General features: G+C 37.5%; 1 protein-coding gene across 7 annotated transcripts in view; it reads right to left on the reverse strand.

Moving 5' to 3' along the window:
- Window positions 1-20,923, reverse strand: part of TUT4 (terminal uridylyl transferase 4) — a 135,648-nt gene that overhangs the window by 70,567 nt on the left and 44,158 nt on the right. For all 7 annotated transcript variants that reach the window (XM_064372359.1, XM_064372358.1, XM_064372361.1 and 4 more), the window contains exons 4-8: window positions 15,812-15,928; window positions 6,419-6,596; window positions 4,529-4,617; window positions 2,396-2,447; window positions 192-261 (exon numbers count right to left, since the gene is read on the reverse strand). In XM_064372359.1, coding sequence (XP_064228429.1) covers window positions 192-261; window positions 2,396-2,447; window positions 4,529-4,617; window positions 6,419-6,596; window positions 15,812-15,928 — 506 coding nt within the window. The remainder of the gene's footprint in view (window positions 1-191; window positions 262-2,395; window positions 2,448-4,528; window positions 4,618-6,418; window positions 6,597-15,811; window positions 15,929-20,923) is intronic.

Genomic DNA, 20,923 nt, shown 5'->3' on the forward strand with positions numbered 1-20,923 from the left:
CTGGTGTTCCATATATTTCTTGTTTATATGCATTTGGTAAACTTGCTATTTTTAGTGAACAGAAACTAGCTTAGTCATACTCATCCAAGGAGAAATCTAAAACAAAAACTTTCTCTCTTAGAGATCATTCACTACAAAGTTGGTTGTTGGGGTTTGTTTTGTTAAATATTTTTCTCTTCATTGTTACCAACCTTTTTCGATCTCTGCACACCACAACAGGAACTTTAGCGTGAAAATCAGATTCCACATCTACATATAATACTAATAAGGAGAAAAAAAGTAAGCTAATGTCAACATCTCTAAAATATTTATGGTAAACATTAAGTAACAGTTTCCTTCTGAAAATCATGCTCATTGCTTCCATGGGAAAATCCACTCTTCTTATTATGAGCACCAACCCAAAATAATCTTACCTCTCTTGCTGTCGTTTGCTGTATACCACAAACCACAGGTACAGTCCCAAATACTGTCCAAAAATTATAATCACCTTAAGAAGAAAGGTCTTAACATCCCTAAAAGTTTTAATATTTCCAAGTAGATAATCTAGTCAAAGTTGTTAAAGCCGTTACTCTTGAGAGCTAGTTCCACAGGAGCTGTGAAAGGAGGACCTATCATGTTTTGATAGTTTAGTTCTTTTAAATTATTGATGTAAATACAACCTAACTCTGCTGGCCACAATTTCCATTAGTACATGAAGAGTTTGCCTAATCAAAGCTGCTAAGGAAGGACTCACTGGATGAAGCACATTTCTACCCTGAAATTTTTCTCTATACCTCCAAGGGTAAGCCCCATGCCATTAATGTCTAATCTAAATAAAAACAGATAGATTAACATCACTTATAATTCAAAGAAAATGTCTCAGTAGTACTTGTTGTAACGATCAGTCAAAAAACACATGTCGAAGACCTATAGGTCAGAAATTTCATTATGCAGAGTCAATATGACAATGAGTAAGATGCAAAAAGGTCAATAAGGGGTTTGGAACACAAATATATAAACAAATAAATCCTGTAGATGACCTGTAAAAGGCACAATAAAAACATAAAGGAAGAAATAATCAATTTTTACAATCAGACTGAGTTTAATAATCCTACATTGTATACTTAAGATGATCTACTTATGTATCCTGGGTGGAAGAGGCATATATTAAATATTTGTGCTAGGATGATACTACTTAGGAAGTCTGAAGAGGTAAAAGCTATGTCTACCTCTTTTTTTTTTTTTTTTTGAGACAGAGTTTCGCTCTTGTTGCCCAGGCTGGAGTGCAATGGCGCGATCTCGGCTCACCGCAACCTCCGCCTCCTGGGTTCAGGCAATTCTCCTGCCTCAGCCTCCTGAGTAGCTGGGATTACAGGCACGCGCCACCGTGCCCAGCTAATTTTTTGTATTTCTAGTAGAGACGGGGTTTCACCATGTTGACCAGGATGGTCTCGATCTCTTGACCTTGTGATCCACCCGCCTCAGCCTCCCAAAGTGCTGGGATTACAGGCGTAAGCCACCACGCCCGGCCCTATCTACCTCTTATCTGTAGTAAACTTTAAAGCTTTTGAGCAATTAGAAACAAGTCTTTATTAAAGAAAACTGTATTAAAATACCTTTATATGATAAAATGTACCAAACTCATTCCTAGAAAACTACTTTCCCAAGGCAATGGCCAACAGGAAACTGATATAATAAGAGCTGATTGTGTGGACAGAAAGAGAAAAGAAATTTAGAATTCACATTAAAGCCAATGAGAGAGTACGGCTTTAAAAAAAAACAAACAAAAAAACCTCTCTCTTCTAAGCCAAATTGCAAATATTTTTGCCAGATACTCTTGATTCATATAATTTAAGGTAATAATAACAATCACAACAGCAAAAATATAGTAAGAAGTTAGTGTATACCAGGCAGTTTTCTAAACTATAGTTCAGTCTATCTCATCCTTACAACAACTTTCTCATCAAAAAGATATGATATAATATCGCCATTTTACAGATCAGAAAGCTAAAGTATTAATACAAATAATTTGTCAAAGGACACACAACCAGTAAGTGGCAGAATTAAAATCTGAGTCCAGGAAGTCTGGCTTCAGATCCCAAGCTCAATCTTAAGCATTTACTTTATAACAAGAAAAACAGTTAAGTAAAACCCAGGAAAATTTAGTAGATTGTAGTATATGACCTGGAACCTGGTTCAAGAATCTTGTAATTTTTAAAAAATTTTTACCTATATGAATTGATGTGTTTACAAAGGCAATCCAGACAGATAAAGCACTTTCGTAATACAATGACTCAACTATGCCAGGAGTTTAGTTTTAACTTGGATAGCCATATATAAACAACATACATTTCTAAATGCAGCTTTAGAAAGGCAAATTAGAAAAAAAAAAAAAAAAAAGGGAAAAAGAACTCACCATTTTTCTTTAAGATCCCAAGTACTTTTATCAGAAGATCTGGATGATTCATCTAAAACAGTTTCAAATTAAATCAATATACTAATTTCAAAGTTCAGACAGCAGAAGATTAGGCAAAACTCAATTTCGTTAAAGAATAACATTTAAGGCCGGGCGCGGGGCTCACGCCTGTAATCCCAGCACTTTGGGAGGCTGAGGTGGGCAGATCATGAGGTCAAGAGATAAGAGACCATCCTGATCAACATGGTGAAAACCCATCTCTACCAAAAATACAAAAATTAGCCGGGCCTGGTGGCACGCACCTATAATCCTAGCTACTCAGGAGGCTGAGACAGGACAATCACTTGAACCCAGGAGACGGAGGTTGCAGTGAGCCAAGATCAGGCCACTGCACTCCAGCCTGGGTGACAGAGCAAGACTCTGTCTCAAAAATAAAATAAAATAATAACATTTTAAAATAATCATGCTCTGTGTTTTAAATAATGAAAACAGAATAGTGGTTTGGTTTTTTTGTGAGGGGATGAGGTTCCTCTGGATTGCCCAGGCCGCAGTGTAGTGGCATGACCATAGCTCACTACAGCGTAAACTTCTGGGCTCAAGGAATCCTCCTGCCTCAGCATCCTAAGTAGTTAGGACTACAGGTGTGTGCCATGACACCCAGCCTCAGCCAGCTAATACCTTTTTTTTCTTTTTGATAGAGATAGGATCTCACTATACTGCCCAGGCTGGTCTTGAACTTCTCACAGCAAGCATTCCCCCATCTTTGCCTCCCAAAGCACAGGAATTATAGGCGTGAGCCACCTTGTCCAGTCATGTTTTACTTTTATGTGAACAAATCTCGTTCACAGAAGTAGAATCTAGTAAATGATGTAGCACTGTTATTCCAGCAACACTCCTAGAATTAATGGTTTCTTAAAGCAAGAAAAGGTTCTGGAATTTCCCATCAAAACAAAAAAGAAATGAGTTTACCAGATGACTGTGAAAAATAAATTGTTGAGATAAAAACTTAAAGGGATATAGACAACTGGCAGCTTAGTCAAAAGGCTTAGAGTAAAACATTATTTTATGCAACAAGCTTGTCAAATGTTTAACATGTTTTTTGCGATTTAAGAGAGTCCAGCATGGTGGCTCACACCAGTAATCCCAGCACTTTGGGAGGCCAAGGCAGGCAGATGAGCTGAGGTCAGGAGTTCGAGACCAGCCAGACCAACATAGCGAAACCCTGTCTCTACCAAAAATACAAGTTAGTCAGGCATGGTGGCACGGGCCTGTAATCTCAGCTATTTGGGAGGTTGAGACAGTGAACTCAGGAGGTGGATGTTGCAGTGAGCTGAGATCAAACCACTTCACTCCAGCCTGGGCACCAGAGTGAGGCTCTGTCTCAAAAAAACAAACAAACAAATAACAAAAGTATTTAATAACCATATATTAATTACAAAGTAAATGTATCAGACTAAAAACACCAAATTTTCACCCAAATCAAACCTCCCTGAACATGAACATATTATTCAATTTAAAACATAAAATATTGACGTATTTTAAAAGATATGTCAATAAAGAATGTCAGCAGTGATAAACAATATTGTTCTAATACTGATAACAATATTAGAACAATATCAATATTGGTCTCATGACTCCAGGTACTACTTATTAAAAGTACCCATATGTACCAGATACTATATTAAAACACCTGACATACATTAATATTATCTCATTTAATATAAAAATTATTATTCCTGTTTTGGAAATGGGAAAACTGAAGCTCGAAAAGTTCAAGCAACTTGCTTATCACAGCCAAGATCTGAATGTAGGTATCTGATTTCAAAACTCTTACCACTTTCTATACTGCTTACCAGAAGTAATAACTATTCAACATGTTCAAATATAAGCATTTTTCCCTTTTTTTCCCAACTTTCCTCTTCTGCTTCCTTTTGCCCTTGTCCCTTATTTCTTTTTTCCTGCCTATGCCTGAAATCTAATCGTAATTTCCAAAAGCACTGTTTAGTCATGATGGTAACACTATACAAACCAGAATTTTATATTCCCCTATTCTTTCTCTACAAAGATAATTCATAAAAATTACTAAATACTAGTAAAGAACCACACAGGAAAGACTCTTTTCTAATTACTTACCTTGGGAGGAAATTTTATATCTATATTAACATCACTACTTTTCAGAGCAAATTTAGTCAGAGATGAGCCATACAACCTAAGTGAACATTCTGGAATAAAGGAAAAACAAAGCATGAAATAGCATGCAAATATAAGAGATGCAAAAGAACAGCTACCGAAAAATTTCACACACTTCAGTTCTATGTCTTCCATTTCTAGTAAGACAATTATCAAGAATGACACCCTTTCTAACTGATCTATACAATAATAAAAATGGTTCCCAGTTATGGAGTGCAGGACCAGAGAAGGGAGAGAAAAACTACCCATAGAAGTTTAGTGTTTAAACAAAATTTTAGTAATAGTTCATTTAGAAACAGCTGAGAACATGTTTAGCATTCAATATAGAACAGTAACTGAAGTACTAACTTAGCTATGACTACTGTCACAAACTACATTTATTTATTCTTAAATATTTACATAAGAGCACTTTGAATGGGGAAAGGATCATAAACATTCAACACCAATGCTTTTATAAAATATGAAGTGAAGCCAAGTCAATTAACTCTGTAAACCTAAAACCCAAAACACTGTGGTTCTCAAGAGTTTATAGAAGAAAAACAAACAGCAGTAACACACTACTTACAGCTTTCGCAGACTATCAAACATGTTATTCCAAAAATCATAATAAGGAAATTTTAAAAGGATCTCACTAGAGGTCAATCTGAAAATAATATGATTGGGCCAGATCAGGCAGATTTGGTTTCTTAGAAAGTTTAACTTCATCCTCAGTTGCATATATAAAACTTTACTTTTCAAGTTCATAACATGTCTGAAAGTCATTCAAGTAACTAAAACTATAAAAATTTCATTCCTTTTCTTATCATAATAAAAGATTTTTACATGTAACTTAAATAAGGATTTAATGTATTTTAGGTAGAAAGTCATATTATGATACAAATACTTTAAAAATTCCATTTTAAATTTCAATTTCATATTCTTTCTTATAAATCACAAAATGGATCTATATGAAAGTATAATTTATGAACTTTCCAAAATCCCTTTGGTGGGAAGAAACAAGTCTTATATCAGATACATTAACTTTAACCCTATACTTATGCAAAAAAGACATGAGCTAAGCAAATAGTCCATATATAATATCTAAAATAAATCTGACACTCCCTTGTACCAAACAATAAGCTTTTTCTAAAGGCCCTGTTAAAAGTAAATTAATTTTTCCCCATCATCAGGCAATAGAAATTTAGTTCAGTGACTGTATGAAATGTTTATACTGAAAATAATGTTGACAAAATAGTCCATTCAGAAATCAGTGATACTGAAAAACTAAAATATTTGACCACTAAGAAATCATTCTACATCTGGTATTTTTTTTTTTTTTTTTTTTTTTTTTTTTTTTGAGACAGACTCTTGCTCTGTCACCTAGACTGGAGTGCAGTGGAGCAATCTTGGCTCACTGTAACCTCTACCTCCGAAGTTCAAGCAATTCTCCTGCCTCAGCCTCCCGAGTAGCTGGGATTACAGACACGCACCACCACGCCCCTCTAATTTTTGTATTTTTAGTAGAGACGGGATTTCACTGGTCTTGAACTCGTGACCTCATGATCCATCTACATCAGTCTCCCAATGTGCTGGGATTACAGGCGCTAGCCACTGCGCCTGGCCTACATCTGGCATTTTAAAAATATTTTTTCTTAGTACAAAAGTGTGCTATGTCATAATTCTCAATTTCCTTGTGTGAAATATTTTCCACCAAAATTCATTCATAAGACAATAAAATTTATCTACTTTTAAGGAGAAAGGAGAAGGAAAACATTAAGAAACATACCCTAGTTCAAGAGGAGTAAAGGGAAGAGTTTTGTGATTTTCAAAATCAAATATGAAATGTATTTCTACCTGGTAAAAATGTTGTTATAACCTTTGACATTTCCTCCACAATTTCCTGACGGACCCTGAGGTCATCATCTGTTATTCCATGTTCTTTTGCTAAGTCAATGACTGCAACACTTAAAGCAGCCAGGTGGGCAGGGGAAGGAGGTGGCAGAGAACGAAGCTCACTTTCTTCTTGTTTTTCCTATTAATGTTATGATTCGCAACAAAAAAACAAAAAAAAAATTCCATTTTAATGTCCTTATATTTAGCAGGGAAAGACAGAAATAAATTAACTCAACAAATATTCACCTTCCATCTACCGGATACCTACAATATAGAAGTGAACAAAAGAGACAGAGACTTCTGCCTTTGGGAAGCAGAATTTTAAGAATGAGAGGTACTGTATGGGGAGGGGATGCTACTAAATTTTTACAGGTTTGTTCCACTGTATTATCTGCATAAATTGAGAAATGCTACATTAAAGCCAAGGCACCATAAGCATAATACTTACTTGATGATTTTGTTGCACCAAGGCAGACTGTCTTAGATGTAACAAAGTCTTGAATCATATTTCATCAGCATATACAGTATCAGGTTAAATGGTCACAGGAAAACTACTTGTCTACTATTTATCAGTGATTTTTCTTCTTGATTTTATCCAACACTATGCATATTGTTCAAAAAAACCTCTATCCTGCTAAAAGTTTGAAAGCCAATTTAAATCTAGGAGCTAAAGAGAGACTTTGCTATATATATGCAATGACTTTTATAAATTAATGTATTTCCTGATTATAAAAAATGTTAATTACAAAAGCTTCATAAAACATAGGAAAATGCAAAGAAGAAAATAACCCATAATCTCATATCCTATTACCTCCTTCATTTTTTTTTTTTTTTTTTTTTTTTTTTTTTAGGCGAAGTTTCGCTCGTTACCCAGGCTGGAGTGCAATGGCGCGATCACGGCTCACCGCAACCTCCGCCTCCTGGGTTCAGGCAATTCTCCTGCCTCAGCCTCCTGAGTAGCTGGGATTACAGGCACGCGCCACCATGCCCAGCTAATTTTTTGTATTAGTAGAGACGGGGTTTCACCATGTTGACCAGAACGGTCTCGATCTCTTGACCTCGTGATCCACCCGTCTCGGCCTCCCAAAGTGCTGGGATTACAGGCTTGAGCCACCGCGCCCGGCCCTCCTTCATTTTTTAACACAACTGAGCCACAATCATTCTCTTTTATTTATTACAACACAGGCATTTTTTTTTTCCCAGAGTTTGGCTCTTGTTGCCGATGCTGGAGTACAATGGCATCATCTCAGGTCACTGCAACCTCTGCCTTCTGGGTTCAAGCCATTCTCCTGCCTCAGCCTCCCAAGTAGCTAGGATTACAGGCACCTGTCACCATGCCCGGCTAATTTTTATATTTTTAGTGGAGATGGGGTTTCATCACATTAGCCAGGCTGGTCTCGAACTTCTGACCTCAGGTGATCCACCCAGCTACTCAGGAGGCTGAGGTGAAAATGGCTTGAGCCCCAGAAGTGGAGGTTGCAGTGAGCTGAGATTGCACCAATGTAGTCCAGCTTTAGCAACAAACAAGACCCTGTCTCAAAAAAATAATAATAATAACAAAGACAGACATACAGACCAATGGAATCAGTTACAGAAAGCCCAGGCCAGGCATAGTGACTCATGCCTATAAGCGCTTTGGGAGGCAGAGGTGGGCCGAACACTTGAGGTCAGGAGTTCAAGACCAGCCTGGCCAACATGATAAAACCCCATCAACACTAAAAAAAAATACATATGTATCAGCCGGGTGTGGTGGCACATGCCTGACTGTCAGCTACTTGGGACGCTGAGCCAGAAGAATTGTTTGAACCTGGGAGGCAGAGGTTGCAGTGAGCCCAGATCGTGGCAACAAAGCAAGACTCTGTCTCAAAAAAAAAAAAAAAAAAAAAAATACAGAAAAACAGAGAGCTCAGAAATAAACCCTGGCATGTATGGTCAAATGATTTTTGACAAGGATGCCAAGAGCATTCAATGGGGAAAGGACAGTCTTTTCAACAAATGTTCCAGGAAAACTGAATATCTACATGAAAAAGAAAGAAGCTAAAGTCTGACCTTAGATCATATACAAAAATTAACTCTAAATGGATCAAAGACCTAAATGTCAGAAATTAAAACTAGGCCAGGTACACGGGCTCACAGCTGTAATCCCAATATTCTGGGAGGCCAAGGCAGGAGGATTGCTGAAGTCAACCAGTTTGAGATTAGCCTGGGAAACATAGTTGAGACTTCACCTCTACAAAAAATAAAAAATTAGGCTGGGCACAGTGGTTCACGCCTGTAATCCCAGCACTTTGGGAGGCCAAGACGGGTGGATCACCTGAGGTCAGGAGTTCAAGACCAGCCCGTTCAACATGATGAAATCCTGTCTCTACTAAATACAAAAAATTAGCTGGACATGGTGGCACATGCCTGTAATCCCAACTACTTGGGAGGCTGAGGCGGGAGAATTGCTTGAACCCAGGAGGCAAAGGTTGCAGTGAGCTGAGATTCTGCCACTAAAACCAGCCTGGGCAACAAGAGCAAAACTTCCTTTCAAAAAAATTCTAAAAAATTAAAATAAATAAAGAATTAGCTGGGCATGGTGATATACACTTGAGGTCTCAGGTACTTGGAAGGCTGAGGCAGGAGGATCACTTGAGCGCAGGAGGTAGAGGCTACAGTAAGCCATGACTGCACTCCAGCCTGGGCAACAGGGAGAGACCTAATTTCAAAAACAAAAAAAGAAAAACCTAAACTTACAGCTAAAACCATAACTAGGAAATGTAAAATCATAAAACTCCTAGAAGAAAACAGAAGGAAAAGCTTCATGACATTGGATTTGGCAATTATTTCTTGAGTATGACACAAAAGACATAGGCAACAAAAGTAAAAACTGGACAAAACGTAAAAATTTTGTTCATCAAAAGACACTATTGACAGAGTAAAAAGAGAATGCATAAAATAGAAGAAAATACTATATTCATACATCTGATAAGGGATTAATACCCAGAACATATAAATAATCCCTTAAACTTGCCAATAAGAAAACAACCCAATTCAAAAGCAAACGAAGGATTTGAACAGACATTTCTCCAAAGATATTCAAATGGCAAATAAGCACATGAAAAGATGCTAAATATCACTAATCATTACAGAAATGCAAATCAAAAGCACAATGAAATACCACATCATATCCATCAGGATTGCTATTACTAGTGGGGGGAACAGAAAACAAAAAGAGTTGGTGTGAATGTGGAGAAACTGGAACCTTTGTGCATTGCTGGTAAAGATGAACAATGATGTAGCCACTGTGGAAAACAGCAGGGCAATCCCTCAAAAACTTAAACATGAATTTACCATTTGATCCAGCAATTCCAATTCTGGGTATATACCAAAAAAAAAAAAAAAAAGAAAAAAAGAAAAAAAGGACTCAAATAGGTATTTGTATATCAGTGGTCACAATAACACTATTCACAGCAGTCAGATGGTGGAAATAACCCAAATGGCCATCTATGGATGAAACAGATTCACAAATCATGGCATACAGATACGATGGAATATTATTCAACCTTAAAAAGGAAGGAAATTCTGATAGATGCTACAACATGGTTGACTTGAAGACATGCTAAGTGAAATAAGCACTAAAGGATAAATAATGTATGATTCCATTTATATGAGGACAATAGACAAGCACATAGAAACAGAAAATAGAATGTGGTTACCAGGGTTTGTAGGGAGAGGCGAATGGGGAGTTATTGTTTAATGGATACAGACTTTCAGTATGGAAAGATGAAAAAGTTCTGAATGAAGGCAGACAGTGGAGATTATTGCAAAACAATGTAAATGTATTTAATGTCACTAAACTGTATACTTAAAAATGGTTAAAATGGTAAATTTTATTATATATATTTTACCGCAATAAAAAATTTCAAAAAGAAAACCTTCAAGGCACCAATAAGACAGTGCAACATCTTTTTAACATGGAATATAAAGCAACATGGCCTCAACTTGCATTTTTAGGCCTTCCTTCAACCATTCCCTCTACCCGCTCCAATATTTTTGGCAGACATCCACACTTAAACAGTCACCAGTCTCCAAATACTGGGCCTCCATGCCTTTAATCATTTTGTTCCCTATGTGTATCCACCTGGTAAAACTAACCATCCCTCAAAGTATAGCTTCCAAGTCAAATATTCAGAGAACCCTTCTTAATACCTTTCCTTTCCAACATAATGAAATGCTCCATTTAAATCATGATTAATACTATATCACCTAGGCTCTGAATTCCATCTTTCTTTACTACTCAGTAATCATCTCCTTCTTATTTTTGGTAAAGATGGCATTTCACTATGTTGCCCAGGCTGGTCTTGAACTCCTGAGCTCAGGAGATCCACCCACCTAAGCCTCCCAAAGTGCTGGGATTACAGGCGTGAGCCACCATGCCCAGCACATTAAGTAAGCACTCTTCGTCTCTACAGTAACAGCAACAACTATCATTACTTATTTATTTATTTGTATTTATTTATTCATTCATTCATTCATTCTTGAGAAAAAGTTTCGCTCTTGTTGCCCAGGCTGGAGTGCAATGGTGTGATCTTGGCTCATCGCAACCTCCGCCTCCCAGGTTCAAGCAATTCTCCTGCCTCAGTTTCCCAAGTAGCTGGGGGATTACAGGCATATGCCACCATACCCTGCTGATTTTGTATTTTTAGTAGAGACAGGGTTTCTCCATGTTGGTCAGGTTGGTCTCAAACTGCTGACCTCAGGTGATCCACCTGCCTCGGCCTCCCAAAGTGTTGGGATTACAGGCATGAGCCACCACACCAGGCCAACAACTACCATTTATTGAGTACCTACTATGGACTTGGCATTTTGCCAAGCGCTTTACAGGTGTTACGTCATTTAATTCTCACAATATCCCTCCCCAGGTAGATACAACCAAAACCATTTTATACATAAGAAAACTAAGGCTTACAGATGTTAAATATCTTCCTACAACTACGAGGTGTAACTGAGAATAAAATCTAGTTCTAACTCCAAAGCATATGCTCTTTCCACTCCATTTAACTCATTAATCAACAAATATTTATGGAACAACTATATGCCAGGTACAGTGCTAAGCAATGGACTTATAATGAGGAAAAAAGAATGCATATAATTCTTGCCATCTTTACAGTCAAGAGAGAGAAAGATTAATTAAATTAATATTTAAATTAAAACTGTGATGAGAATTTTACTCTGCCAAATTAAAAGAAAAAAAATTGTGTGTCACTATTGTTACTACCAATCTTCCTTTCTTTTCTGCACAATTAAGTTTCCTGAAAGTTGAGTCAATTCTCCTTTTATTTCCTCATCCCTCCTCACTCAAAACTATGTCTTTTTTAGTTCTAAAACAGAAACTCTTCTTCCAATATTATCAAAACCTCATTAGCTGCCAAATCTGACATTTTACATTTTTATTTATTTTTTAATTGACACAGTTTTGCTATGTTGCCCAAACTCCTGGGCTCAAGTGATCCTCCCACTTCAGCATCTTGAGTAGCTGAGACTACAGACACCAAATCAGACGTCTTTAAGCTTTTAGATTACTTTTATCTGTATTATCTCACTTTCAACTACTATCTTTAAACTCTCTTTTCTTTTAGCTTCTCTAACACTTTCCTCTTTCTATTTTTCCTATTACTCTCCTCATTCACCAATCTATTCACTGCGCTTCCTCTACTAGTCCTTTAAATGTTTGTATTCCTAGATCTACTAGTCCCTTAAATGTCCGTATTCCTTGACCTTCTCTCTTTACTCCTTTGGTGACATCCACATCTATGACTTCAACTGCTGAAGTTTACCAAACCTGAATCTCCAACTGCTAATATAAGTTCAGATCCTTATATTCAAATGACCGTGGGACATCTCTGCTTGAAATGTTCCATAAGTGTCTCAAACTCAGAATGTTATGAAACATTTTTCTTTTTTATTTCCACTAAGTAAACCACACCACAATCTATGATAACATCTCAAATCAAAACATCCTAGGCCTCTACTCCCAAAATTCTACATCCTGAATCTCTCTTAAAGCTCAACTCCATTCTCACTAACCACTACGTCAGGTCAGTATTCATCATAGCTTAACTAGATCATTATGAAAGGCTAACTGGTGTTCCCAAACAGACCCTTCTCAGGCTTCTTTCTGAGGCCAGGTTGAGTGACCTTGCAGAAATACACGTTACGTCCGGGCGTGGTGGTTCATGCCTGTAATCCCAACACTTTGGGAGGCCAAGGCGGGTGGATCATGAAGTCAGGAGTCCAAGACCAGCCTGGCCAACATGGTGAAACCCTGTCTCTACTAAAAATGCAAAAATTAGCCAGGTGTGGTGGCACGCACCTGTAATCCCAGCTACTTGGGAGGCTAAGGCAGGAGAACTGCTTGAACTCAGGAAGCGGAGGTTGCAGCAAGCTGAGATTACACCACTGCACTTCAGCCTGGGCGACAGAGCAAGACTCCGTTCCGAAAAAAAACAAACATGTTATTAACTCCATAATGCTCAAAATAAAATCCAAATTCTCTAACACAGAATACACATGTGAAACCAAAACTCTACATCTATCAAGCAATAACTCCCCATTTTCCCCTTCTCCAAGCCTATGGCAACCACTATTCTGTCTGATTCTGACTACTCTACAAACTTCATATAAGTGGAATCATACACTATTTTTCATTTTGTAACTGGCTTATTTCACTTAGCATAATTTCTCAAGGTTTATCCATGTTGTAGCATATTTCAGAATTTCAATCCTTTTTAAGGCTAATATTCCATTGTAAGAATACAGCACATTTTGCTTATCTGTTCATCCATCAATGGATATCGGAATTGTTCCACATACTAGCTACTGTGAATAATGTTGCTATGAACCTGGGTGTATAAATATCTCTTTAAAACCCTGCTTTCAATTCTTTTAAGTATATACCCAGAAGTGAAATTACTGGACCATACTGTAGCTTTAAGAGGACCATCCACAGATCTCTGGATTTCTTTTTGTGCCATTTTCTCATTTTAGTTACACTGTCCTGTGAATTCTAGCTACCTTGGACTTAGTGGACTCTAAAGTCCCTCTCTCCAACTGTGAGAGTCCACTGGGTTCCCTTCCCTGTAGTACAACCTAAAAACTCTCTCAAGCTACAGCAAACATTGGGCTCACATCATTGGTTTTTCATTCATTGACTGTCCTTTGTTGCCTGAAAACCACTGCTTCATATTTGTTTTTTTTGTTTTTGTTTTGTTTTGTTTTGTCATTTCAAGGGACAAGTAAATCCACTGTTACTCTAACTTCACCAAAAGCAGAAGTCCTATATGGCTGCATTCAAGTTTGCTTTCTTTTCTGTAAATGTTCTGTAATGTTCTAAAGATTCCCTATATGGGCTGAGCATCCCTAATCTGAAAATCCAAAATGTGAAATGCTCTAAAATCTGAAACTTTTTGAACACCAACATGATGCTCAAAGGAAATGCTCATTGAGGTATAATGCAAATATTCCAAAATCTGAAAAAATCCAAAATACTTTGGTCCCAAGCATTTAGGATAAGGTATATAGCTGTAATGTGTATAGCTATAATTTTTTTTTTTTTTTTGAACTACAGTCTCACTCTCTCGCCCAGGCTAAAGTGAAGTGGTGTGATCTTGGCTCACTGCAGCCTCCACCTCGTGGGTTGAAGCAATTCTCATACCTCACCCTCCCAAGAAGCTGGGATTACAGGCACATGCCCAGATAATTTTTATGTATTTTTAGTAGAAATGCCCCTAATTATTATGTATTTTTAGTAGAAACAGTGTTTCACCACGTTGCCCAGGCTGGTCTCAAACTCCTGGACTCAAGTAATCTGCCTGCCTTGGCCTCCCAAAGTGCTGAGATTACAGACCTGAGCCATCATGCCCAGCCCAGGTATGATTTTCTTTTTAAGCTTCTTGCTTGCCCAGGTGAAACCCTGTCTCTCTCTATTAAAAACACAAAAATCAGCCAGGCATGGTGGCACGTGCCTGTTATCCCAGCTAGCTGGGAGGCCGAGGCAGGAGAATCGCTTCAACCTGGGAGGCGGATGCAGTGAGCAGAGATCGCGCCATTGCACTCCAGCCTAAACAACAGAGTGAGACTATCTCCAAAAAAAAAGTTCCTTGCTTGCAATCCTGAGCTTCCTGGACCAATAATAGGCATCTTCTGACATTTCTGGGAAATTCCTAATTATTATCATCTAAACTACTGCCTTCTCCCTGTTCTATTTGCTTCAGTTCATCCATTTTTTTTCAAGAAAACTATGTTGAGCACTGTGTCAAACACTGACCTAAGCAATTCACAAACAAAAATAAGTCATTAAATATGCCTTCTAGAATACTGCATACTGAAGTCTAGAAAGGAAGAGAAAGCAGACAGCCAGAATACAGTGTGTTAGGCTTTCTGATCAAGGATGTGAAAGTTGTTATGGGAGCACAGAGGAGTATCCAACCCAGACTTGCTGAGAGGGCCAGGCAGAATATTTCTGAAAGAAGCTATATGAGCTAAGACTTAGATATAAGAGGTTACAAAGTTGTTGCAACTTTAAAAAGAAAAAATTACATAGCTAATTTACAAATATATTTTTAAAACGATTTTATTCATATCTATGTCTATAGGATATTTTTATGGAAATACCTGAAAAATTACAAATTCCCAAAGCTTATAAGGTTCTTAATGGTCTGCACTTCTCCAGCTTTGTATCATACCATTTCCCCACTCACTCTTTTTGTTCCAATCATACTAGACTTTCAATTATTCATATACCATGTCTTTTCCTGCCTAAAGACTTTTAATTCACGCTACTTTTTGGGTAAAATATTCTCCCACTTAACCTTCTAGGCCACTCACCTTTTTGCCATTTAAACTACTACTTTAAGGTTCAATTCAAATGTCACTTTCTCAGAGAAACCTCCCCTGTTCTAGATCAAGTAAAATATTCTCGTATACTTCCTTAGCACAATCTTTCCCCTTTAACAAGACTCATTATATTTAAACCTTTATTCAATGCATGCCCTTATCAATCTTAGAAAATCTTAGGTCAAGAACCACAACTATCTTATTCACACTGCCTAGAACTAGCACACAAGAAATCAATAAACATCAGTTGGATAGACAGATTGTACCTGATCACTCTCAACTTAGGAAATCAACATTCTACAGGGTGAACAAACTGGTCTCAAGAAGGTTCCTTTCTGATTACCTCAGATAAGGAAAGCAATCATCAGTTACTAATGTAAGTTTGGAAAAATATTTCATTTTTAGTTTCACAAAAAATATTTGATATGGTTTTACAATTTGAAAAATAAATAAAAGCATTTTTCAAAAAGAACTTACCAGAATATTTTTCTTATGTCGTTTCTCCTTTATATGTTTATGAGCTCCCTGGATATTTTCAATGTGTATTAAGCAAAGTTTGCACAGATACCGGCAATTGGTATATTCTGGTGATCGCTGAAGAGACAATTTTAAAAAATGTATTTTATTAAGAAAACAGAGGAGTAAACTATTGACTATATAAGCAAATAATACTATTATGTAAATAGACAGAAATAAACACTGAAGGTTTTTTCTTTATCTTTTCCTTATTCTAAAGTAATAGTTTTTAATAAATGTACGTACCCAAGAGACAGTAGTCCTTTTTCAAAATAGTCATCATAGGAAATTACATACTAACTTCAATACAATTTCTAACAATATCATGTTAATGCTAAGTTATGTTTAATATTCATCTAGTATCATCTGTAGAATCCAACTAAGAAAAGCAGTCAGGCCAGGTGTGGTGGCTATGGCTGTAATCCCAGCACTTTGGGAGGACAAGGCTGGCAGATCACTTGAGCTCAGGAGTTGGAGACCAACCTGGACCACATGGAGAAACCCAGTCTCTACTAAAAATACAAAATTTAGCCACGCATGGTGGCACATGCCTGTAATCCCAGCTACTTGGGAGGCTGAGACATGAGAATCCCTTGAGCCCAGGAGGCAGAGGTTGCAGTAAGCCAAGATCGCACCATTGCACTCCAGCCTGGCGGACTGTAATTCCAGCACTTTGGGAGGCCAAGGTGGACAGATCACCTGAGGTCAGGAGTTCAAGGCCAGCCTGGCCAACACAAAACCCCATCTCTACTAAAAATATAAAAATTAGCTGGGCATAGTAGTGCATGCCTGTAATCCCAGCTACTCTGTAGGCTCAGGCAGAGGAATTGTTTTAGCCTGTGAGGCGGAGGCTGTAGCAGCGAGCTGAGATCGAATCACTGCACTCAATCCTAGGCAACAGAGCAAGACTTCATCTCAAAAAGAAAAAAAAGAAAAGTGGTCTTGCTATTTAGTCTTAGTCCAATGTTGTCCCCAAATTGATTTCAAACTTAACTTGCAGCCATTTTGATTACTATTAAAAAAATTAAATCTGTCCTCGAATTGGGGATTTCAAAAGAATGGGCCACAAATATATGGAAGAAATTTCAAAAGTTGAGTTTCAAAAACACTCCAATCACAGTATCATGGGAATAACCTCTTGAGGTCACTACTGAAGAGAATAACAATTCTGACACACTAAAGTATCAGTCACAGAACTTCACTAATACATCGTATATGTATTCTCAAAATACTGATAAAACATAGTAATTACTGAGTACCTGTTATGTGCCAGGTACTATGCTAGGTATTTGATGTACACTTTGTTATTTTAATTCCCCTAATCATCTGATTAGATTTTCATCTTATAGATGTGAAAAAAGAAGCCCATACAGCCAGTACCTTTTATAAGGATACAGCAGTATTAAGTGGAAGACACTTAATTTAAATTCCTGTACATCTGAATCTGAAGCCAACATTCTACACAGAGGACTACACAATAAAAAAATTACAAAAACACAGTAAATACATGTGCAATTTTTAAAGTTTCTAATGCCTTACACTGAAATTTCAGCAATGCTTAGTTTTATTTCAGATTGATTTACAATATTCAACAGGCTTTAGCTTCTGACAAAACGATTTTTAACTCAGAAAATTACATATGATTTCTTTTAAATGAGAAACTCATTCCAAATTTAGCAACTGTCCTGCTATAGACTAAAAATAAAAACACAACCATCATTTATAGAGTTATCTATTAACCTTACAACAACCCTACAAGGATTCTCCATTTTATTGGCAAACTCAATCTCAGGGATTAAGTAACTTGCCCAAGGCAACAAGTAAATAAGAAAAGTTGGCTCAATCTAGTTATTTCAATTCTTTAGCATAAAAATTCTGTCAAATCAGTTCCTGTTGGAGAATGAATTAAGTCCTCAAAGAAAACACTACCTCTTCGTTTCAAAGCAACTACTACTTTACTTACCAAATATCTTCTGAGCTCATATTACACAGCAAATACTTTTCTAGGAGCTGGGGATAACAGCAGTAAACAAAATAGAAATCCCTGTCTGTATGAATTTACATTATAGTGTAAGAAGACAGGTAATAAACAAATGCACAAATATGCACAGAGTAGAAGGAGTTACTGCTTTTTAAAAGTTGAGACATCACTAAGACCTTATTGATAAAGTAACTTTAAGGGAGTAAAGAATTAAGCTGTGTGGATATTTGAAAAGACACATGTCAAGCAGAGGTAAAAGTGAATGCCAAGACCCTGAGGCAGGAAGGTACCTAAAATATTTGAGAAACTACAAGAAAGTAAGTATAAGTGGAACAGAAAGCTACTATGGACCAGACCACAAGATCCCTTGTGAAGACTTTGGCTTTTATCCTAGTATGAGGGAAAGCCATAGGAGGTTTTTGAGCAGAGAATTACAAGATCTAATTTATATTTTAAAAGAATCATTTGCTTTCTATATTAAGAACAGAAGCAGAAAAAGGTATTGCAGTTATCAGCATAATGCTGATAACAAAAAAAAAGAGATTACGCTGGCTTAGTTCAAGATGAGAGTGGTGAAGGTGGTAAAAAGAGTTGCTTTCAGGAATTGAAAGCATATATACAGAAGCTGGGCGTGGTGGCTCATGCCTGTAATCCCAGCACTTTGGGAGGCTGAAGCGGGCAGATCACCTGGGGACAGGAGTTCGAGATCAGCCTGGCCAACATGGTGAAACCCCATCTCTACAAAAAATTGAAAAATTAGCTGGGCGTGGTGGCGGGCGCCTGTAATCCCTACTTGAGAGGCTAAGGCAAGAGAATCGATTGAACCCCGGAAGCAGAGGTTGCAGCGAGCTGAGACTGCGCCACTGCACTCCAGCCTGTGCGACAAGAGCGACACTCCGTCTCACCAAAAAAAAAAAAAAAAAAAAAAAAAAAAAGCTGTGAGAAGAAATTTCGTTAAAAACTAAAAAAAACTAAAAATAAAAAGGCTTATATACTGAATACCTAAAGCCCTGTGTACTGATACGGTCACTAAGGAAGTCATAAAATCAATCATATGAATCTTTCAATTGTAAAATGTTAGCAGACCAAAAGACATGTCTACCAAGAAAATCTTGGTATTAGGACAGCATGACAGCTCACACCTGTAATCCCAGAACTTTGGAAGGCCAAAGTGGGCAGATCACCTGAGGTTGGGAGTTCAAGACCAGCCTGACCAACGTGGAGACCACCCTGCCTCTACTAAAAAAAAAAAATACAACATTAGCTGGGCCTGGTGGTGCATGCCTATAACCCCAGCTACTTGGGAGGCTGAGGAAGGAGAGTCACTTGAACCTGAGAGGCAGAGGTTGCAGTGAGACAAGATAGCACCATTGCAATCCAGCCTGGGCAAAAAGAGCAAAACTCTGTCTCAAAAGAAAAAAATATTGGTATTACACTGAATGGAGAGTCAGAAGGCCTCAGATGACGTCTCAACTGACCTTGGATAAAGATCTATCACTGCAGTCTAATTCTATCTCCTTATTTATAATAATAAAAACTGTCCTACCTGGTAAAATAATTCAGTTTGACAAGTAGCTTATATTTATTTCTTACTATATACCAGGTCTTGTGCTAAAAACTTTACTTGTATCAACTTCTTTAATCCTCATAATAGTCCTATGAGCTAGGTGTTGTTACCAACCCCATTTAACTGATGAGTAAACTGATGTTTAAAGAATTTAAATAATTTACCCTAAGTTATCCAACCAAAAAGTGGCAGAGCTAGACCCAATGACTCCAAAATCCATGCACTTGACCACTGTGCACACTCTGTAATTACCAACCAACTGCTTCGTGCAAGGCATGTATTAGGCACGATATCTAATCAGACAAAACTGCTCTCCTCATCATAAACTTTCTAGCTTCACAGACGAAACATAAGAAAAGTATTTAAACATTTCTTTTATTATAGTTTTATTTTACTATTAAGTAAACTGACTAGTAAATCTTTAACTTTCTACAAACAAGCTAGAACAAAGATTTCTGGGTATTTCCAACTCAATATGTAACATTCAACCATAAGAAAATTTATCCTTCTGATCTAACGGTTTAGACGAATTTCTTCTTTGGTACAGAGCAAACATCTACAGTCTACATCTTTATTCTTCAATTAGATAATCTATGGAAACACTATGAACCAAAGGACCTGAAGATATTAAAAAAAAAACCTGGGAATATTCTTAATGAGTACCTAAATTTGGCAAAGAAAAATCTTCATTAAGAGTACAAGCTGAATTGAGAGATCCAAGATGGCTGATGATTAGCAGCTCAGGCACGTACCTCCCAGTGAAAGCGCAAAGAACGAGAGGACGCCACACTTTCAGACGAAAATTAGTTGCTCACGGACCAGGAGATTCCCAGTGGAGGAGATCCACGGGTCGCCAGGGCGACTCTTGTGGCCGGCGTGGCGGTTTTGCTGGTGCCTTAGCACGCCAGTTCTTGGTGCAGAGTCCGGAGATTCCCGGGCAGAAAAGCACCATCAATCTTAACACCGCTGTTTTGGCCGGCTCAGTGGATTGCTCAGATTTCGGCGCAGGGAATCAACAAGTTGGACGTCAGAGACCCAGTTAGAAAGTCGGTAATTATAAAGACGACAGACGGACAAATATATAATGAAGGGAAGAAACCAGTGTAAGAAGGTAGAGAATACTCAAAATCAGAATGCCTCTCCCTCTACAGGGGATTGCAATTCCTCATCAGTAACGGAACAAGGCTTAATAGATTACACCTGTGTTCCAATAACAGAAGCAGGTTTCAAAACGTGGGTGATAAGAAGCTTCTGTGAATTAAAAGAACTTGTTCTAACCCAATGCAAAGAAACTAAGAACCTTGAAAAAAGGTTTGACGAAATGTTAACGAGAATGGACAATTTAGAGAGGAATATAAGTGAATTGATGGAGCTGAAAAACACAACACGAGAACTTCGCGAAGCATGCACAAGTTTAAACAGTCGAATTGATCAAGCAGAAGGAAGGATATCAGAAGTCGAGGACCAGCTCAGTGAAATGAAACGAGAAGACAAGAATGCAGAAAAAAGGATGAAAAGGAATGAG

Source organism: Aotus nancymaae, unplaced genomic scaffold (assembly GCF_030222135.1).
Source record: "Aotus nancymaae isolate 86718 unplaced genomic scaffold, 86718_ANA_hifiasm-v0.15.2.pri h1tg000007l, whole genome shotgun sequence".
NCBI classification, from domain to species: domain Eukaryota; kingdom Metazoa; phylum Chordata; class Mammalia; order Primates; family Aotidae; genus Aotus; species Aotus nancymaae.